The sequence below is a fragment of the Hypanus sabinus genome, chromosome 6 (assembly GCF_030144855.1).
Source record: "Hypanus sabinus isolate sHypSab1 chromosome 6, sHypSab1.hap1, whole genome shotgun sequence".
Taxonomy (NCBI): domain Eukaryota; kingdom Metazoa; phylum Chordata; class Chondrichthyes; order Myliobatiformes; family Dasyatidae; genus Hypanus; species Hypanus sabinus.
The window spans coordinates 49,684,500-49,706,594 of NC_082711.1; the positions used below are offsets into that span (position 1 = coordinate 49,684,500).

At 41.0% G+C, this 22,095-nt stretch overlaps 1 protein-coding gene and 1 long non-coding RNA gene across 2 annotated transcripts in view; one reads left to right on the plus strand and one right to left on the minus strand.

Moving 5' to 3' along the window:
- LOC132394998 (uncharacterized) overlaps positions 1–3,632 on the minus strand; it is an 81,572-nt gene extending 77,940 nt beyond the window's left edge. The window contains exons 1-2 of the long non-coding RNA XR_009512478.1: positions 3,517–3,632; positions 1,100–1,276 (exon numbers count right to left, since the gene is read on the minus strand). This is a non-coding gene — a long non-coding RNA (uncharacterized LOC132394998). The remainder of the gene's footprint in view (positions 1–1,099; positions 1,277–3,516) is intronic.
- Positions 3,633–3,683: 51 nt separating this feature from the next.
- The window catches only part of c6h10orf67 (chromosome 6 C10orf67 homolog), a 153,709-nt gene continuing 135,297 nt past the window's right edge, over positions 3,684–22,095 (plus strand). Inside the window, exons 1-3 of the mRNA XM_059971335.1 lie at positions 3,684–3,771; positions 6,200–6,320; positions 7,918–8,061. Of these exons, the coding sequence (XP_059827318.1) occupies positions 3,725–3,771; positions 6,200–6,320; positions 7,918–8,061 (312 nt within the window). The 5' untranslated portion in view covers positions 3,684–3,724. The remainder of the gene's footprint in view (positions 3,772–6,199; positions 6,321–7,917; positions 8,062–22,095) is intronic.

The following is a 22,095-nucleotide window of genomic DNA, read 5'->3' on the forward strand; positions in this document are numbered from 1 at the left end:
GCCACTTTGTTAGGTACACCTGTTCACTTGCTTGTTAATCAGCCAATCATGTGGCAGCAGCTCAATGCATAAAAACATGCAGATATGGTCAAAAGGTTCATTTGTTTTTTGGAGCAAACAGAATGGGGAAGGAACAGGAAGATCTAACTGAAATTGACCATGACATGATTGTTGGTGCCAGATGGGGTAGCTTGAGTATCTGAGAAATTGCTTGCCTCTTGGGATTTTCACACAATCTCCACAGTTTACAGAGAATGGTGTGTAAAATAAAAAAACACATTGAGTGAGTAACAGTTCTGTGGGCAAAAAGACCTTGTTAATGAGAGAAATCATAGAGAAATGGCCAGACTGGTTCAAGCAGAGTGTAAATCGGCCACTGAGTATATGCTCACACATATTAAAATTCAGTTCTAAATCTGTTACTCCGGATTTATGAACTTAATATCAAATATCTTGTCACTGTATACACTGCCTGTGAGTAACTCTAAAGGTAGATCTCTGTTTAAATGAGTAAATCACAATGTTGTTAAATTTCCCTTACTGTAATGAGTTTCTAACAGACTTGACAACTGCAATGTGTTGCCTAACTATACTAGATTACCATGGCAGCTGTCTGTTGAGAAAAACCTGTCCAGAAATTTCACTGGAAGGTGGAAAGTGTAGATGTGTTGGTTGGTGCAATATGCATTCATGTAATCTCCAAAATTAACCTGCATTTAACTGAATCTTACAAATCTTTCAGCAATTTCATATTGTGAAAATGCAAAGGTTTCATCAAGTCACAGAATATTTTATAGTTAAATTGTTCAGGCATTCTGACCAAAGTTAAAATGTTAGGAAAACGATGTGCAGTTAGTTAATACCGTGTCAATGGCTACTAAAGATCTGAACATATACAGGATGGAATATTTTCCTGATGATGTACATGATCCCTTACGTCAGATCGTTGTAAATTTGCCATCTTGGAAAATAACTGCTCATCCATGATACTGCCAATTTTTTACTGGAATATTAAAAAAAGTGAGCAATTCATTCCTGGAGCTATTCCCGTTATTTCTTTAGATCTTGGCTAATCCTTACTTTAACACCATTAACCTACCTTTGTTCCTTAACGCTCAATGATATTACCGAACAAAATTCTTTTGTTCCATCTTGAATGTTTCAGTTCCAGAAACCTCAGCTTTTGGAGAGATTGAGTTGCAGCTTCCACTTTTTGTAGTCCTTGTTAATTTCACCACAAAATTTCCTTGAGTTGTACGCAGTTGTCTAGGTATTCCTTTCCACAAAAAAAATAGTATTTTAAAAATTTTTATTCCTGGCATGAATGTATTAAAATTCTCATGTAGGTGGTGTGCCTTAGCTTGCCTGGTCCACTGCTTCTGTTTCTCTATCCTACTAGTGGCTGAATTCCAAAATAAGGCTTTACTTTTCAGTTATAATACCATAAGATATAGAAGCTGAACTAAGCCATTTGGCCCATTGAGTCTGCTCTGCAGCTCGTCGCAGCCCCAATCTCCTGCCTTCTCCCCATATCCCCTCATGCCCTGACCAGTCTATTTATCAACCTCAGCCTTAAATATACATAAAGACTTGGCCCCCACAGCTGCCTGTGGCAAAGAATTCCACAGATTTATCACTCCCTGACTAAAGAAATTCCTCCTCATCTCCGTTCTAAAAGGATGCCCCTCTATTCTGAGGCTCTCGCCCCTGGTCTTAAGCTCCCCCACCGTAAGAAACATCCTCTCCACATCCATTCTATCAAGGCCTTTGACTATTAGTTAGGTTCCAATTCGGTTACCCCTCATTCTGAATTCTAGTGATTAGAGGCCCAGAGCCACCAAATGCTCTTCACATGAAAAGTCATTCAATCCTGGAATCATTTTCATGAACCTCCTTTGAAACCTCTCCAATTTCAGCACATCCTTTCTAAGATGGGGACCCCAAAACTGCTCACAATACTCCAAGTGAGGGAACACCAGTGCTTTACATCCTTGTTTTTATACTCTTGTCCTCTTGAAATGAATGCTAACATCATTTTTGCCCTCCTCACCATAGATTCAACCTGCAAATTGACCTTTAAGGAATCCTGCATAAGGACTCCCAAATCCCTTTGTGCCTCTGTATCTTTTTGTAATTTATCTCCATTTAGAAAAAAAGTCAACCATCTCATTTCTTCTACCAAAGTGCATGACCATACACTTCCTGATGCTGTAATCCATCTGCCACTTCTTTGCCCATTCTCCTAATCTAAGTCCTTCTGTTGCCTCTCTACTTCCCCAAAGCTATCTGCTGCTCCACCTATCCTCATATTGCCCACAAACTTTGCAACAATGCCATCAATTCCATCATCCAAGTCATTGACATATAATGTAAAAAATGGTCCTAACACAGACCCCAGTGGAACACCACTAGTCACCAGCAGCCAATCAGAAAAGACTCCTTTTGTTCCCACTCTTTGCCTCCTGCCATTCAGCCAATGCTCTATCCATACTATAATCTTTCCCATAGTTTGTTAAGCAGCCTCATATGTGGCACGTTGTCTAAAGCCTTCTGAAAACCCAAGTACACAGCACAAAAGGATATGGGATTCTTTTTTGTCTATCCTGCTTGTTATTTCTTCAAAGAATTCCAACAGATTTGTCAGGCAAGATTTTCTCTTGGGGAAACCATGCTGACTACTGCCTATTATATCATGTGTCTCCAAGTACCAAGAGATCTCATCCTTAAAAATCAACTCAATCATCTTCCCAACCACTGAGGTCAGACTAATGGCCTATGGTTTCCTTTCTTCTGCCTCTCTCCCTTCTTGAAGAGTGGTGTGACATTTGCTATTTTCCAGTCTTCCAGAATCCAGTGATTCATGAAAGATCATTACTAATGCCTCCACAATCTCTTCATCAACCTTTTTCAGAACCCTGAGGGTGTACACCATCTGCCTAGGTGACTCATCGATCTTCAGACCTTTCCATGTCCCAAGAACCTTCTCCCTAGTAATGGTAACTTAGCACAGATTGTGACCTGACACCTGGAACTTCCACCATACTGCTAGTGTCTTCCACAGTGAAGATGCAAAATACTTATTCAGTTCATCCCTGTCCCCCATTACTACCTCTCCAGCATAGTTTCCCAGTGGTTCGATATCCACTCTCACCTCTCCTTTACACTTAATGTATCTGATAAAACTTTTGCTGTCCTCTTTAATATTATTGGCTAGCTTGCTCTATTTAGCTTTTAGATATATATTTAGGAATGATTATAAAACACCATTTTTACAAATGCAATTAACAATATGAAATTAACTATTTCATATTTTGAAGCAGTGATATTGCAGTGAATTTAGTTATGACAGCATAATTTTAGTTAAACGTTTATATCTCGATTGGTGGGTAGCCAACCACGCAGGAGTTCGGTTACCAAACCACCGAAAATTCTGCACACCTCAGGTCCCCGATTAACTGGTACGTAGCAGCTGAAGCATTAAGTTACAAAGTTCTTCGAGTCATTTAAGTCACTCACGTTTTCCTCGCAAGTTCAGTCTATTCGCGTGCTCGCGCCCTACCCCTTCGCGCGCGTGCGCGGGTACGCCGGGCGAGCCCGAGCCCTTCCTGTGGCCGCACGCAACCACCTGGTCCGTTACCATGGTGACAGCGGCGCCGAACCGGCCAGCTCCAGAATGGCGGAGACCCATTCCCCAGTTGAGTCCGTACACAGCAGCAACGAGGACATGGACCCTCTGATGTCTCATTCCATCGGAGAGAGCTGTTTGCCAGGGTAATGTTGCTCAGAATTATCAATGACGCCGAAGCCGTTAATTTGGAGCTCCGCTCATCCTCGCTGCCTCTCTGTCAGTTATCATCTGCCGGCAATATTGCTAGTCAAATGCATTATTTGTTGGCCCGGCATAAACACTTTCCCCCCCTTCTCCTTTTCTGTTTCCTTTTTGCCAGGTGCCAGCATGTTTCTTCTCCGTTCAAAGTTTTAGTTGACACCTGACTGTTTTTTGAAGTTGGATAGACACGCTTTATTTCATTCATTTCTTCGTTGATCACGACGGTCATTGGTAGAATTTCTTGCTCAACCTTAATTGCCCTGAAGGTGGCAGTGGACTGTAATGCTGTGATAAAGGGAGTAGCAGGATTCAGACTCAGCGTCAATGAAGCAAATTAGAATTGTGTACAACTTGTGATAAACGCCTTCATTTGATGGTTGTTGTCATTATCCTTTGCGGTAGTGATTGTGAGTTTGTGATGTGTTACTGGAGTAGCCTCAGGCATTAGAGTTCTCAGCGCAATTCAAAAGTCATCCAGGTTACTCCATGAAAACTCAGGCTTTTGCTGTATTAACAATGTAAACATAGTGGGCAACCAAAGTCTGTTTTTGGATGCTACACACTAGCCGCTCATTATTGGTGGGGAAAATGAATGATTCAGGGAGTTGAAAGGGTGCCATTTGAACAAGCTGCTTTGTTCAGAATGATGTCAAACTTCTTGAAAGTTTTGAAGCTGCCCTGGTCCAGACTAGAGAAGAAAATTCCAGTATGTATCTAATGTGTGGCTGTAAATTGAGAGCCTTCATGGTGCCATGCATTGCCAAATACCCAGCCACTGACCTGCCGTTCTTGCCATGTTGTTATAAGGTTGGTCCTGTTGTTTTTCTGTTCAAGGATGACTCCAAGGGAACTTGATGGTGACAGGCTGGGGATGATGACAGTGGTGATGCTATTGCCCTTGAGCAGGTGGTTCAGTTCTCTTTTGTTGGCAATGAGCTCTCTGGTTGTTGAAACGTTACTTGCTGATATATCAGCCCTGGACTGAAAGTGTTCTAAGTCTTCCTGCATGCAGGCATGGACTACTTCATTTACCGAGTAATTGTGAATGAAACTGAACATTGTGCAATTATCAGTAAACATTCTCAGGACTGATCTAATGATGGAAGGAATGTCATTTGTGAAGCAGATGAGATATTTAGATGTAGGATGCTGACCTGAGGAACAACTTCAGTGATGCACTGGGAGTGGATGACTGACCTCCAACACACAAGCAACACGTACAAAATGCTGGAGGAACTCATCAGGCCAGGCAGCATCTATGGAAAAGAGTAAACAGCTGATGTTTTGGGCCAAGACCCTTCATCAGGACCTGATGAAAGGTCTCGGCCTGAAGCATGAACTATACTCTTTTCCATAGATGTTGCCAGGCCTGCTGAGTTCCTCCAAGTTTTGTGTGTGTTACTTGCATTAACAGCATCTACAGATTTTCTCTTGTTTGTGCTCTAATAAATATAGCCATAATATCTTTGTGAGATAAGACTCCAACAACTGAAGTACTTGCATTGAAAAACCCATTAACATCGATTTTACTCAGGCACCTCAATGCTTTGCTCTGTGAATTGCTGCCTCAATGTTAAAGGCAGACATCCTTACTTCTGAAATATTTGGACCATAGCAGTAATGAACTATGTAGATGAGTGATACTAACAAAACCCAAACCAAGTGAACAGGTTATTAAGTTCCACGATAGCACTATTGACAATGTATCCCAATTATTTACTGATTATTGAGAATAGAATATTTTGGACAGTAAATAGCCTGATTGGCTTTATAGTACTTTTTATACACTGGATATTCCTAAGCAAGTTTCCACATTGTGTTGTAGCTGTACCAGCACCTTGCAGTCCAAATGGCCACTAGTCATTTACAGCTTTGGTTGCATAGGTATGCCACTTTTGTCTCTGTGCCTTAGAGTGCTTTTACAACTGAAGGTGAGCAATAAATACTAAGAATGGATTCTCAGTGTTGTATTTAGTGACATGTATATACTCTGATAATAAATTTTAATTTGAATTTTGACTGGAAACCCTCAATCATCCTAAAACCTTGAAAGTTAACCGTATTTAAAGATAGATCATTTATCACAGACCAGAAATGAAACCTGGTCCATATTGTTCAAGAATTCTATTGATAAACCTTCACGGTATCCTGATGTTTAGTTCTGCATTTTTATCTTCAAACCTACACTTTAATCTCTGCTCCATTTTCAATTTTAATTTGTCTTAAACAAGTTCCTTGTTTTTCCTATCAACGTATACTATATTTCTTGGTATTATCACCTATTTGATTTGTTGAAGAAAGATGTTCATTTTTTGCCTTTTCTGAGATCTTTGTTACAATGATATAAAGATTCACTATTTATCCTCCCAGTGCTTCACCTTCAGATCGGTTAAAGATTGGCTTCTTTAAAACAGACCGTGCTACTCAAACTGATGTCAGTGAGATATTGGAACTGAAAGAACTGAGTACTGCAGTTGAGACTCTGGTGAAGGTACTTAAATGTTCAATGTTTTTTTTTGCAATGCTGTACTTAATTTAAATTAAGATACTGTGCCAGAATAATCAAGAGTACAGTGGCATCATGCATACAAAATTGAACACTGACACCAATAATCTCTTAAGGAGAATGGTTATTTGAGAACAGAGGAAGGTATACAATAGTGTTTGCAAGGATCACTGTTCTGTTCATTTCCATTAATGATCTACACTTGAGTACACTGTGCATAATGTCAAAGCTTTTAGTTGATACTAAGCTTACAAATGTGGGAAATTGAGGAGGGTAGTAAAAGATCTTAAGAGCACAAACGCAATCCCAGAAATTAAATTCTGAGTTAGTACATTTTGGGAGGAGAAATGAAAAAATGCAAGATGTGCAAAATGGCACTATTTTATTGAAACGTTGAAACAAGACACTTGTGAATATGTGAAGTTGCAAACAAGAGAAAATCTACAAATGCTGGAAATCCAAGTAACATACACAAAATGCTGGAGGTACTCAGAAGGGCAGGCAGCATCTATGGAAAAAAGTACAGTCAACGTTTCAGGAAGAGACTGTCCGGTAGGACTGGAGAAGATTTAAACTTCTTCAGGGTAGGCATCCCTGGAAGAAACTTCGTAGTGTAGTAATCAAATCACAAACAAGAGAAAATTTGCAGTTGCAGGAAATCCAAGCAACACACACAAAATGTTGGAGGAACTCAGCAGGCCAGGCAGCATCTATGGAAAAAATTACAATCGATGTTTTGAGCTGAGACATCAACTGTAGTTTTTTTCCATACTAAGTGAAGTTGGTGCGTTTGTATGCAGATTTCTGAAGATAGCAAGACAAATTCGGAAGCTGTTAGACACATGTAGGATCCTTGGTTTTATTTCAGGAAAATAATGCAAAGGACAAAAGTTAGGTGAATATGTATAAAACACTGGTTAATTCCTGCTGGAAATTGCTGTCAATATTGAGCACATGCTTCAAGAAGGATAATCACAACAGATACTGCAATGTTAGAAATCCAGAGAAACAGACACAAAATGTTGGAAGAACTCAGCAGGGCAGGCAGCATCAATGGAAATGAATAAACAGTTGCCGTTTCTGGCCATGACCCTTTATCAAGACTTTAAGAAGGGTAACAAGGTCTTGGAGAGTGTGTACAAAATATTTATTGGAATAGGATTGAGGGACTTCAGAAGAGACTGGAGAATTTAGGCTTGTTCTTTTAACAGCAAAGAAGATTAAGATTCTGCTTTGGTTAGGAATGATCTGTATAATTTTTTGTGTGATTCATAATATAAATTGAGCTAATTATCGAAGGTACTATTCTGAAATAGCACACGTGTCAATCAGTAAATTAATCAGAATCTGTATTTGTAGCTTTTATTTTGTTTAAACGGCAAGAGTGGAGTTTTATAGGCATTTTTACATACTTGCAAGTTTAGAAAAATATACTCCATGTTACTTTAAATAGCATTAACTAGTTTTTTTTACTAGTATTGACAGAACTGAACAGTAAATTGGAAAACACTGAAGTCATATTGGTAATATAGTTGATTTTACTGAAAATATTCTTCTGCTTAATCTTTTATGTCTTTTTCAGGAAATTACGATACTTAGGAATAGAGTAGAATCTAATATACTGATATTAGAGGCAGACTACCAAATGAAACTTGAAGAACAATGCACACATCTTTATCAAAGAATGAATGACCACAATTCTTATCTTAAGAATAAGTATCTGCAGGTAATAATTATAACTAAGCCCCTTTGTAAGATTGTCATGAATATTCTATTGGAAATTCTGTTAATGTGAGGTCAGAAGTTGATTTCACCATAAATCATGGTCTATCGTTGTTTTAGCCATTAGAGGAAGAAAGCATAAACACCAACTATGCAGAAATAAATAAACTTCTCAGACTTTATACTTTCACATTAAATGCTAATTTTATGAGTTATGGAATTATCAAATACTGATGCTTCTGATGACTGATTTAATTATTTAAAGCATAAATAGGGTAATGAATGTTGTGAAATATATGGCTACATAAATGATATCTTTGAATTTCATCTTTATACACATCAATCAATAAAATGAATAATATTTTCTGTAGTCATAAGCATTGTGCGCTTCTGGAGTCTATTCAATTCTACAACTTCAGCTTACTTCAGTAGTTCATCTGTGATACTGGTTCACCATGTGTGTTTCTTTTACTTCTTTTTTCTTTCTTTGTAATTGGATGAAATGCCCAGCCTGACTTTCAGGTGTGTTTTCTTGCTCCACACTTTGCAACTCCTACATTCTTTTATCTATGCACTTTTTTTTCCCAACATTTCCACTTTCTAACTGCTCACATTCATTCATTGACATGTTAACCTTCTTTACTGCTTATCCCCATGATCACCCCAATTTAACCCTATCACGGTCACACCACTAGCCCACCTTCCATGTAACTTAAAATTCTTTGATCTTCTCCCTGGTTCTGGTGTAATAACTTCAAACTGAAATATCAATTCTGTTTTGCTTCCCACAGAAGCATCCTGATTTACAGTGTGTTTCCAAAGAATTACGGTTTGGTGAATGTAAAATTGTTCTTGATATTCCACCAGGGCACCTAAACCAAGAAAATAAACTTTCTTACAGAAAATGCTGAATTGACATATATTCTCGATAGGGTTCTGATTATCTGCTGAGGATGGGGATGTCAGATGTCATGACTGAGAGATTGGTTTCCAGAGAATGAAGAGGACCAGTCTCCTCGATGCAAACTCCCATTGCTGGCCTTAGACTTGTACAGGCTAATTCTTTTTAGTTATACCAAAGCACAAGTGTATCAAGTGTAAAGAAACCCTGAAAGGAAAATCATAGAATTAGGAAATGTCCAATTTTCTTCAACCAAAGCATTTTTTGCTCTAGAAATATAACTAGACAGTGCACATAGATGTTGTATTATGTGATAGGAATTCTATGGCCCTGTCTTAATAACAAATCATTTTTTTATTTACAGTAGATGCTGTTAATAAATTGACCTATGTAACATTCCAAACATACCTTCAAATTTGTTGGAAAAATGCTACAGTATAGTAGCAAAAGCATAGATAACTGGTTTGTGAACCAATTTAGGTAGAAATGTTTGAACCTTCATAAACAATGCAGTTTGGAATTAACTTTAAAAAATATATTCTTTAAAGATTAATGTCATTAACTTTTCATCTTAATTCATGCCTGGACTTCCTTGGATTTAGAATTTGGGATTAGAAGCAAGCTGGATAGTTTAATTTACCTGTCAGTTTTTGGGGGGATCTGGGCATGAAAATCATGGCCAGTATTTATTGTCCATCCCGAACTGTCTTTGAGAAGGTGGAGGTATGCCATCTTCTTGAACTATTGCAGTACTTCTGGCAAAAGTACTCCTAGGAAGCTGCTGGGAAAAGAGTTCAGCAGCAATGGAAGACTGGTGATATATTTGTATACTCGAATGGTTTTTGACTTATGTAGGTGATTGTGTGAAGTCCTTGTCTGCCATGGAGGTCATGAGCCTTAGAAGAGATGTCGATGTAAGTAATGGCAGTACATTTTTTTTTGTCAGTCCTGATGGTCTCTGAGCCTGTTCTCATGCATCCAGGAGTAAACTCTTTAATGAGAATCTCCAAATCCACATCTGCAAAACTGGGGGGCATATCCTTTCTGCTTCCCATTTGCCAATCAGCCTATCCTTCTTCACTTTGGAGTGGGATGGATTTATGAGGACAGTCTCTTTATGTACTGAAAGTCAGTATGTTAGATATAAAACTAAATATTACATGATTAGTGATTTGAACCAGTAATGTGACATCTATTTACCAAGAGCATTCTCTTCCATGATCCTGGCCACAGTTACATACTACCATTGGCCAACTGTGATCAGGCATGTGAATTATTACATGCTGCTGTCAACAGACAAGAAACAGTCCACCTGAACATATTCAAATCGTATTGTATTTGGGAACTTCAACCAGGCTTGTTTGAAGAAGTCTCTGCCCAATTGCCCTCAGCATATAACCTGTAACACCAGAGATCCCAATACACAAGACCACTGTTACACTACAATAATGACTGCCTACCATTCCATGCCTGGACTGCATCTCTTTGCTGACTTTCTGCTACCTGCATACAGGCAGAGGCTAAAAGAGCAAGTCTGCAGAGTTAAGGGCAACAAAGAGGTTGTCATGGAAAACAGAGAAGCAACATCAAATCAGTGGTTTGGGCTGTGTTCAAGGACTCATTAGTGGATCTGAATGAATACACCACGGTTTTCATAAAAACGGTCACAGATGAGTGTATTCCCACAAAATCATTCAGAGTGTTCCCTAACCAAAAGCCCTGGATGAACCATGAGGTCCACAATCTGCTGACAGCCAGATCAGAGGCATTCAGATCTCGCAACCAAGTAAGATACAAGAGATCCAGTTATAATCTCCAGAATACCATCTCACAGGTGAAGTAATAATTCCAACTAAACTTGAATCAATGACGGATGTGGCAAGGCTTGAATGCTGGTACCTTTTACAAAGTGAAATCAAGCAATGTAGGTGACAACAGGGATTCACTTCCAGATGAGCTCAATGCCTTCCATGCTAGCTCTGAGCATCAAAACATGGAGGAACCTTCATGAACACCCACAGCTCCCGATGATCCTGTGATTGCAGACTCGGAGGCCAACATGAGGGTGAACCTACCAAAACATTCAGCCCAGATGGGGTACCTGGCCAAGGACTAAAGACCAGTGCTAATCAAGTGGCTGGAGTGTTCACTGATAGCTTTAACCTCTTGCTTCGGCGGCCTGAAGTATCCATCTGCTTCAAGCAGGCTTCAATCATATTGGTGCCTAAGAAAAACGTGGTTATCTGACTCACTGAATATTGACTAGTAGTACTTCCATCCACTGTGATGAAGTGTTTTGAGAGGGTGGTGTTGAAACCCATCAACTCCTGCCTGAGAGGTGACTCGGATCCACTCCAATTTGCCTACCAGCACAACAGATCAACAGCAGATGCCACTTTAATGTCTCTTCACTGCTCTACTCACATTACACTTACGAATGTATGGCAAAGCACTGCTCCAATGCCATATTTAAGTTTGTTGATGACACCACTGTCATTGGCTTAATCAAAGGTGGTAACAAAACAGAAGATTGGAGGGAGATTGAAACAACAACCTCTTGCTCAATGTCAGCAAGACCAAAGAGCTGATTATTGACTTCAGTAAGAAGAAACTGGAGTTCTATGAGCCAGTCCTCATTAGAGGATCAGAGGTTGAGATGGTCAGCAACTTTAAATTACTCAGTGTTATCATTTTAGAGGACTTGTCCTGGGCCCAGCACGTAAATACATTTATGAAGAAAGCATGGTAGCATCTCTATTTTCTTAGAGGTTTGTGAAGACTTGGCATGACATCTAAAACTTTGACAAACTTCTATAGATGTACAATGGAGAGTATATTGAGTGGTTGCATCACATGCTGATATGGATGAAACACTAATGTCATTCAACAGAAAAGACAAAAAAAGTAGTGGATATGACCCAGTCCGTTATTGGTAAAGCCCTCCCTACCACTGAGCACATCTACATTGAGCACTGTCACAGGAAAGGAGTATCCATCATCAGATACCCCCACCACCCACGTCATACTCTCTTCTCATTGCTGCCACCAGGAAGAAAGAACAGGAGCTGCAGGACTAAGACCACCAGGTTCAGAAATAGTCATTACCCAGCAACCATCAGGCTCTTGAACTAGTGGGGAAAATTTCACTCAACATCACTTGCCCCATCACTGAACTGTTCCCACAACCAGTGCACTCACTTTCAGTGACTCTCCATCTCACATTCTTGATATTTGTTGCTTATTTATTTATTATTATTATTTCTTTTCTCTCTTGTATTTGCACAGTTTGTTGTATTTTGTACTTTGGTTGAATGCAGTCTTTCATTGATTCTATTATGGTTCTTGGATTTACTGAGTATTTCTGCAAGAAAACAAATCTCAGTGTTGTATATGGTGATAATTTACCTTGAACTTTGAATCTCCTTTTAGAATGCATTGCCCAAGATAAACATACTTATGATTTTATTGCTCCAGCTTAAATCAAAGTGGATGAAATAAATGGTGATATTTTAATACTCCTATTATGGAGTTAATGGATTTCTAAGCCTTTTTGTGCTCCAAAAAGACAGTCTATTGTTCATTACAATTTACTAAAGATTTGATAGGAACCATAGGGATGAAGGAACTTCCACAGAATGCTTTATTTAAGGATGTACAGTATAGGTTGAATACTCATTGCAAAGTAGTAGCACAACCAAAGCAATTATAAATTTACCTAGGAAGATCAGAGGACTCTAGATTTCTACTCAGTCTTCTTTCTGGTGTGCTTCTGTTTTATAGGAATTTTAAGCCATTGTCCCATTGTTTAATACCATCTTATTTATACATTAACAAAGTATTGGATCTTTCATGTAATATGCTATTCAATTTGGCAGCTATTATACAACAAATGAGATCAAATGGCTTTACTATTTATTGAACTTCTTCAGCAAACTCTGACCTCTCGTTGTAATTCCTATTGTAAAAACACTTTGGAATTGTGTTACAAACAATGTCCTTGAAGAATGACCAAATCTACATTGAAGGCAAAACACACTTGACCTCATTCTCACCAACCTAAATCCCATCTCCACATTGAAGAAACACTCCACCACGTTGTGTGGCACTACCATCATGATAAATGGAATAGACTTCAAACAGATCTAGCATCTCAAGACTTGGCATCTATGAGGCACTGTGGGCCATCAACAGCAGCAGAATTGTACTCAACTACAAGCTGTAACCTCATGGCCCGGCACATCCCCCATCCTAACATCACCACCAGGCCAGGGGATCAATCCTGGCTCAATGAAGAGTGCAGGAGGGCATGCCGAGAACAACAAACATACCTTAATATGAAGCGTCACCCTGGTAAAGACACAATACAGGACTACTTGCATGTCAAACACCCCAAGCAGCAAGTAATAGACAGACCTAGGTAGTCCCACAACCAATGGTTCAAATCTAAGCTCTGTAGTCCCACCACTTCCAGCCATGAATGGTGATGGACAATCAAACATCTCACTGAAAGAGGAGACTCTGCAAATATCCCTGTCCTCAATGATAGTGGAGCCCGGTACACCTGTGCAAAAGATGAGGCTGAAGCATTTGCAACAGTTATTAGTCAGAAGTGCTGAGTAGATAATCTAGCCTAGCCTCCTCCAGAAGTCAAATCAAGTCAAGTCACTTTTATTGTCATTTCGACCATAACTGCTGGTACAGTACATAGTAAAAATGAGACGTTTCTCAGGACCATAGTGTCACATGACACAGTACAAAAACTAGACTGAACTACATAAAAGAACAACACAGAGAAAGCTACACTAGTCTACAGACCTACACAGGATTGTGTAAAGTGCACAAAAACAGTGGAGGCATTACGATAAATAATAAACAGGACAATGGGGCAAGGTGTCAGTCCATGCTCTGGGTATTAAGGAGTCTGATAGCTTGGGGGAAGAAACTGTTACATAGTCTGGTCGTGAGAGCCCGAATGCTTTGGTGCCTTTTCCCAGATGGCAGGAGGGAGAAGAGATTGTATGAGCAGTGCATGGGGTCCTTCATAATGCTGTTTCCTTTGCGGATGCAGCGTGTAGTGTAAATGTCCGTGATGGTGGGAAGGGAGACCCCAACGATCTTCTCAGCTGACCTCACTATCCGTTGCAGGGTCTTGCGATCCAAGATGGTGCAATTTCTGAACCAGGCAGTGATGCAGCTGCTCAGGATGCTCTCAATACAACCCCTGCAGAATGTGATGAGGATGGGGGGGTGGGAGATCAACTTTCCTTAGCCTTTGCAGAAAGTAGAGATGCTGCTGGGCTTTCTTGGTTATGTAACTGGTGTTGAAGGACCAGGTGAGATTCTCCACCAGGTGAACACCAAGAAGTTTGGTGCTTTTAACGATCTCTACTGAGGAGCCATCAATGTTCAGCGGGCAATGGTTGCTCCATGCCCTCCTGAAGTCAACAGCCATCTCTTCTGTTTTGTTCACATTGAGAGACAGGTTGTTGGCTTTGCACCAGTCCATTAGCCGCTGCACCTCCTCTCTGTAAGCTAACTCGTCGTTCTTGCTGATGAGACCCACTACAGTCGTGTCATCGGCGAACTTGATGATGTGGTTTGAGCTGTGTGTTGCAGCACAGTCATAGGTCAGCAGTGTGAACAGCAGCAGACTGAGCACGCAGCCCTGGGGAGCCCCCGTGCTCAGTGTGATGGTGTTGGAGATGCTGCTCCTGATCTGGACTGACTGAGGTCTCCCAGTCAGGAAGTCTAGTATCCAGTTGCAGAGGGAGGTGTTCAAGCCCATTAGGCACAGCTTTCCAATCAGTTTGTGAGGGATGATTGTGTTGAATGCTGAACTGAAGTCTATGAACAGCATCCAAACGTATGTCTCTTTTTTATCCAGGTGGGTTAGGGCCAGGTGGAGGGTGATGGCAATGGTGTCATCTATTGAGCAGTTAGGACAGTACGCAAACTGCAGGGGCTCCTGTGAGGGGGGCAGCAGGGTCTTGATATGCCTCATGATGAGCCTCTCGAAACACTTCATGATGATGGATGTAAGTGCAACGGGATGGTAGTCATTTAGGCAGGACACTGAAGACTTCTTCAGCACAGGGACGATGGTGGCAGCCTTGAAGCACATTGGAACGGTGGCGCTGCTCAGGGTAATGTTGAAGATGTCAGTGAGAACATCTGCACATCCTCTGATCACTCTACCAAGGTTGTTGTCTGGTCCAGTCGTCTTCCGTGGGTTGACCCTGCACAGGATTGTTCTTACATCGGCCACGGTGAGACACAGTACCAGGTCATTTGGTCTGTGAAGACCTGTGCTCCAGAACTTGCCACGCCACTTGCCAAACTATTCCAGTACAGCTAGAACACCAGCATCTACCCAGCAATGTGGAAAATTGCCTGGGTATGTCCTGTGCACAAGAAACAAGACAAATCCAACCCAGCCAATAACCGCCCTATCAGCCTACTCTCAATCATCAGCAAAGTAATGGAAGGGGTCATCAACAGTGCTATCATGTAGCACCCACTTGGCAATAACCTGCTTACAGATGTCTGGTTTGGGTTCCATCAAGGCCACTCAGCTCCTGACCTCATCACCTCCTTGGTCCAAAGAGCTAAATACCAGAGGTGAGGTGAGAGTGATAGTCCTTGACATCAATGCAGCATTTTACCAAGTATGGCATCCGTACCCTAGCTAAAACAAAGTCAATGGGAATTAGGGGGCAAACCCTCTGCTGGTTGGAATCATACCTGACACAAAGGAAAAAGGTTATGGTGGTTGGAGGTCAATCATCTCATCCTCAGGACATCACTGCAAGAGATCCTCTGGGAAGTGTCCTAGGACTAAACATCTTCAGCTGCTTCATCAATGACCTTCCTTCCATCATATGGTCATAAGTGGGGATGTTCTCAGATAACTGCACAATGTTCTACACCATTCATGACTCCTCAGATAGCGGAGCAGTTCAGACCCAAATGCAGCAGGACCTGGACAATACCCAGGCTTGGGCTGACAAGTAACATTCAAGCCATGCAAGTGCCAGACAATGACCATCTCCAACAAGAGAGGCTCTGATCATCGTCCCTTGACATTCAGTGGCATCACCATCACTGAATCCCCTACTATCAACATCCTGGGGGTTACCATTAACCAGAAACTGAACTGGTTTCACCATATAAACAACATGGCTACCAGAGCAGGTCAAAGGCTAGGAATCCTGCGGCATGTAGCTCGCCTCCTGACTCCCCAAAGCTTATCCACATTCTACAAGGCTCAGGTCAGGAGTGTAATAGAATACTCGCCTCTTGCCTGGATGAGTGCAGCTCCATCAACACTCAAGAAGCTTGACACCATTCAATACAAGGCAGCCTAATTGATTGGTACCCCTTGCAGCAGCGTCCAATCCCTTCACCATCAACGAACAATTGCAGCAGTGTGTACTATCTACAACATGCATTGCAACAACACACCAAAGTTCCTAAGGCAGCACCTTCCAGACCCACAACCACTGCCATCTCGAAGGACAAGAACAGCAGATACCTGGGAACACCACCACTTGGAAATCCCCCTCCAAGTCAGTCACCATCCTATTGATCTTTCCAATTAATTACAAATGAATTTTTTGTTTTCACTCTGACAAGCATTTTAAATACTTTACAACACAGACAGAAAATTATCTTGTCAGCGGCCTGAAAAGCATTAATTATAATCAGAAAATCGTGATCTAGTTATACGCTTTCAAAAATTAGAGCTGGGTATATCCTTTACATTATTATTTTCCTATTAAAGCATTACTATCTTCACTTATTCAGCCAATTCATCACAGCATTTTCACAAGATTAGACCATAAGACATTATAAGCTGACAGTTAACCCTTACTCATCCACATTTAGGTCTGATATTTTGTAAAACAACTTAAAAAGACTATAAATAGTATTACTGCATCCATGTGCATAAAATCATCTTGTCACTTTAAGACCATAAGTTATAGGAGCAGAGTTAGGTCATTTGCCCCATCAACTTTACTCCACCATTTCATCATGGCTGATCCAATTTTCCTCTCAGCCTCAATCTCCTGCCTTCTCCCTGTAGCCCTATATGCCCTGACCAATCAAGAATCTATCTACCTCAGATTTAAATATAGAAACATAGAAAACCTACAGCACAATACAGGCCCTTTGGCCCACAAAGTTGTGCTCAACATGGCCCTACCTTAGAAATTACTAGACTTCCCCATAGCCCTCTATTTTCTAAGCTTCATGTACCTATCTAAAAGTCTCTTAAAAGACCCTATCATATCTGCCTCCACCACCGTTGCCAACAGCCCATTCCACGCACTCACCACTCTCTGATTAAAATACTTACCCCTGACATCTCCTCTATACCTACTCTCCAGCACCTTAAACATGTGTCCTCTTGTGGCAACCATTTCAGCCCTGGGAAAAATCCTCTGACTATCCATACGGTCAATTCAATGCCTCTCATCATTTTATATACCTCTATCAGGTCACCTCTCATCCTCAGTCACTCCAAGGAGAAAAAGCCGAGTTCACTCAACCTGTTTTCATAAGGCATGCTCCCCAATCCAGGCAACATCCATGTAAATCTCCTCTGCACTTGCTACCACATCCTTCCTGTCTTGAGGCAACCAGGACTGAGCACAGTCCTCTAAGTGGGGTCTGACCAAGGTCCTATATAGCTGCAACATTACCTCTCAGCTCCTAAATTTAATTCCACGATTAATGAAGGCCAATACACCGTATGCCTTCTTAACCACAGCGTCAACCTGCGCAGCTGCTTTGAGCTTCCTATGGACTCAGACCCCAAGATTCCTCTGATCCTCCACACTGCCAAGAATCTTACCATTAATACTATATTCTGCCATCATATTTGACCTACCAAAGTGAACCACTTCACACTTATCTGGGTTGAACCCCATGTGCCACTTCTCAGCCCAGTGTCGCATCCTATCAATATCCCACTGTAACCTCTGACAGCCCTTCACACTATCCACAACACCTCCAACCTTTGTGTCGTCAGCAAACTTACTAACCCATCCCTCCACTTCCTCATCCAGGTCATTTATAAAAATCACAAAGAGTAAGGGTCCCAGAACAGATCCTTGAGGCACACCACTTCACCAACATAAAGATAATATACATAAAGACTTGACATCCACAGCTGCCTGTGGCAAAAAATTCCACAGATTCACCACTCTCTGGCTAAAGAAATTCGCCATTCTAAAAGGACACCCCTGTATTCTAAAGATGTGTCCTCTGGTCTTAGACTCTACCACCATATGAATAGACATCCTCTGCACATACACAATATCAAGGCCGTTCAAGAAGGTTTCAAAGAGGTCACTCCTCATTCTTCTGAATTCTAATCAATATACCAGAGCCAAGAAACGTTCTTTATATGACATGCCATTCAATCCTGGAATTATTTCTGTGAACCTCCTTTGAACCCTCTCCTTTTTCAGCACAGCCTTTCTAAAGTATGAGATCTTAGAAATACACCAGTGCTTTATAAAGTCTCAATATTACATACTTGCTTTTATATTCTACTCCCCTTTAAATAAATGAATGCTAGCATCGCATTTGCCTTCCTCACCACAGACCCAACCTGCAAATTAACCATTGGGGAATCCTGCACAAGGACTCCCAAGTCCTTTTACACTTAATATTTTTGTATTTACTCTCCATTTAGAAAACAGTCAACTCTTCATTTCTCCTACCAAAGTCCATGACCGTACACTTCCTGACACTGTATTCCATCTGATACTTCTTTACCCATTCTCCTAATCTGTCTGTCCTTCTGTAGCCTCTCTACTTCTTCAAAACAACCTGCCTGTCCACCTATTTTCATATCGCCTGCAAGCATTGCAACAAAGCCATCAATTCCATCATCCAAATCACTGACATACCACATAATATAAAAAGAATCACTCCCAACACAGACCCCTGTGAAACACCACTAATCACTAGCAGCTTACCAGAAAAGGCTACTTTTGTCCCATTCATTGCCTCTTGCCAATCAACTACTGCTTGTATCTTTCCAGTAATACCAAGGGTATTAATTTTCCTTTCTTCTGCCCCTCTCCCTTCTTGAAGAGTGGAGTGACATTTGCAATTTTCCAACTTCCTGAACCATTCCAGAATCTAATGAGTATTGAAAGATCATTACTAATGCCTCCACAATCTCTTCAGCTACCTCTTTCAATACCCTGGGTTTGTATACCATCTGGTCCACCTTATTTATCTCCCTTCAGACCTTTCAGTTTCCATAGAGCTTTCTCTCTACTTATGATATCTTCACACACTGCATGACCCCTGACACCTGGAACTTCCACCATAATGCAAGTGTCTTCCACAGTGAAGACTGATGCAAAATACTTACTCAGTTCATCCATCATTTCCTTGTCCCCCATTACTACCTCTCCAGCATTCTTTTCCAGTGGTCCAATATCCATTCTTGTCTCTTTTACAGTTTATGTATCTGAAGAAACTTTTGGTATCCTCTTTAATATTATTGGCTAGCTTACTTTTGTATTCCTTCTTTACCTTCTTAATGACCTTTTTAGTTGCCTTCTGTTGGTTTTTAAAGCTTCCTAATCCTCTAACTTCCTACTATTTTTTCTCAATTATCTGCCCTCTCTTTGACTTTTATATTGACTTTGACTTCTCTTGTTAGCCATAGTTGTATAATTTTTCCTTTAGAATACTTCTTCCTCTTTGGGATGTACATATCCTGTCCCTTCCAAATTGTTTCCAGAAATTCCAGCCACTGCATCTGTGCTGTCATCCCTATCAGTGTCCTTTTTCAATCAATTCTGGCCATCTCCTCTTTCATGCCTTTACTTCAGTGTAATACTGATACATCTGACTTCAGCTTCTCCTTCTCAAATTTCAGGATGAATTTGATCACATTATAATCACTGCCCTGTAAGGTTTCTTTTACCTTAAACTCTCTAATCAATTCTAGTTCTTTGCACAACATCCAGTTCTGAATAGCTGATCCCCTAGTGAGCTCAGCCATGAGCTGCTCTAAAATGCCCTCTCATATGCGCATTGAGAAAATTCCCCCCTGCTGGAATCCAGCACCAACCTGTTTTTCCCAATCTACCTGCATATTGAAGTCTCCCATGACTATTGTAACATTGCCCTTATGGTATACATTTTCTATCTCCCACATCCTTAGGCCACATCTTTAGCACTGTTTAGGGTTCTGTATACATCAGGGTCTTTTTACCTTTGCAGTTCCTTAGCTCTATCCACAATGATTCAACATCTTCCGATCCTATGTCACCTCTTTCTAATAATTTGATTTAATTTTTTACCAACAGAGCAACATCTCCTCCTCTGCCTTCCTGCCTGTCCTTTCAATGTGTATCCTCGGACATTAAGCTCCCGGCTATAATCTTTTCTCAGCCGTGATTCAGTGATGCCTGCAACATCATACCTACCAATCTGCAATTATGCTGCAGGTTCATCTACCTTTACCCGTATACTGCGTGCATTCAAATACAACACCTTCAGTCCTGTGTTCACCCTTTTCAATTTTGTCTGTCTTTTACATTGCAACTCATCCCATTGTCTTTTATTTTGCCCTATCAACAGTCTCTCCTTACTACACATTGCCTCTGTTTGTAAACCAGCTACCTCATCTTCAGCACTATTATTTACCTCTCCTGTGAGACTTCTTGCATTGAAATATACTGCATGCAGCTCAGGACAGTATAATTGCAGCCCTAAAATAATTGTATAATTTTTCTAGTTCTGGCCTCACTAGCACGTGACATGGGTAGCAATCCCGAGATCACAACCCTGGAGGTCCTGCATTTAACTTAGCACCTAACTCCCTGAACTCCCTATGCATCACTTGTCCTACCCATGTAATCGGTACCCTCATGGACCACAACTTCTGGATATTCACCCTCCTACTTAAGTATGCCAAGGACTCAATCTGAAATACCCCCAGCATCCGGGAGACAACATACCATCCAAGAATCTTGTTCTCGCCCACAGAGCATTCTGTCCATTTCCCTAACTAGCGAATCCCCTATCACCACAGCACACCTCTTCTTCCCCCTTCCCTTCTTAGTCAAAGAGACAGTCTCAGTGCCAGAGACCCGACCACTGTAACTTCCCTCTGTTAGGTCATTCCCCCATCCCCCCAAAACAGTATCCAAAGTGATATACCTGTTGTTGAGGGGGATGGCCACAGGGGTACTCTGCATTTGCTCTTTAACCCCTTTCCCTTTCCTGACTGTTAGCCAGTTTCCTGTGTCCTGCACCTTGGGTGTAACTACCTCTTTACATGGCCTATCTATCACCCTTTCAATCTCCCGAATGATCAGACATTCATCCTGTTCCAGCTCCAACTCCTTAATGCAAATTGCTAGAAGCTGCAGCTGGATGCACTTCTCACAGTTGTTGTCGTCAGGGATACTGGAGGTCTCCCTGCCTTCCCATCTACTGCAAAAGGAGCATTCCATGTCCTGCCTGTCATCTCTACTGTCCTAGCTGAGCAGATATAAGGAATGAAAATGAAAAAAAAACTTAAATCTTGAGGCTGATAGGCAGAAAGCAAAGGGTGAGATTAAAGGGATCCTATTCTGGTTGGTTGCCAGTTACTAGTGGTGTTCCGCAGAGGTTGGTGTTAGGGCCGTTTCTTTTTACACTGTATATCAATGATTTAGATTATGGATTAAATGGTTTTATGGCTAAGTTTTGTTGAAGAAATGGAAAGGTTGCAGAGAGACTTGGTAAGTTTAGGAGAATGGGCAAAGAAATGGCAGATGAGATACAATGTTGAGAAATGTATGGTTGTACATTTTGGAAGAAGAAATCATCGGGCAGATTATTATTTAGATGGGGAGAAAATTCAAAAATCATAAGAGCAAAGGGACCTGGGGGGTCCTTGTGCAGGATACCCTAAAGGTTAACCACCAGGTTACCCAGCAGTAAGGAAAGCAAATGCTACATTCACATTCATTTCAAGAGAAGTAGTAAGAGTAAGCAGGTGTTGATGAGGTTCTATGGGGCACTGGTGAGACTTCATTTGGAGTACTATGTGTATTTTTGGGCCCCCTATCTTAGAAGGGATGTACTGATGTTGGAGAGAGTTCAGAGAAGATTTACAAG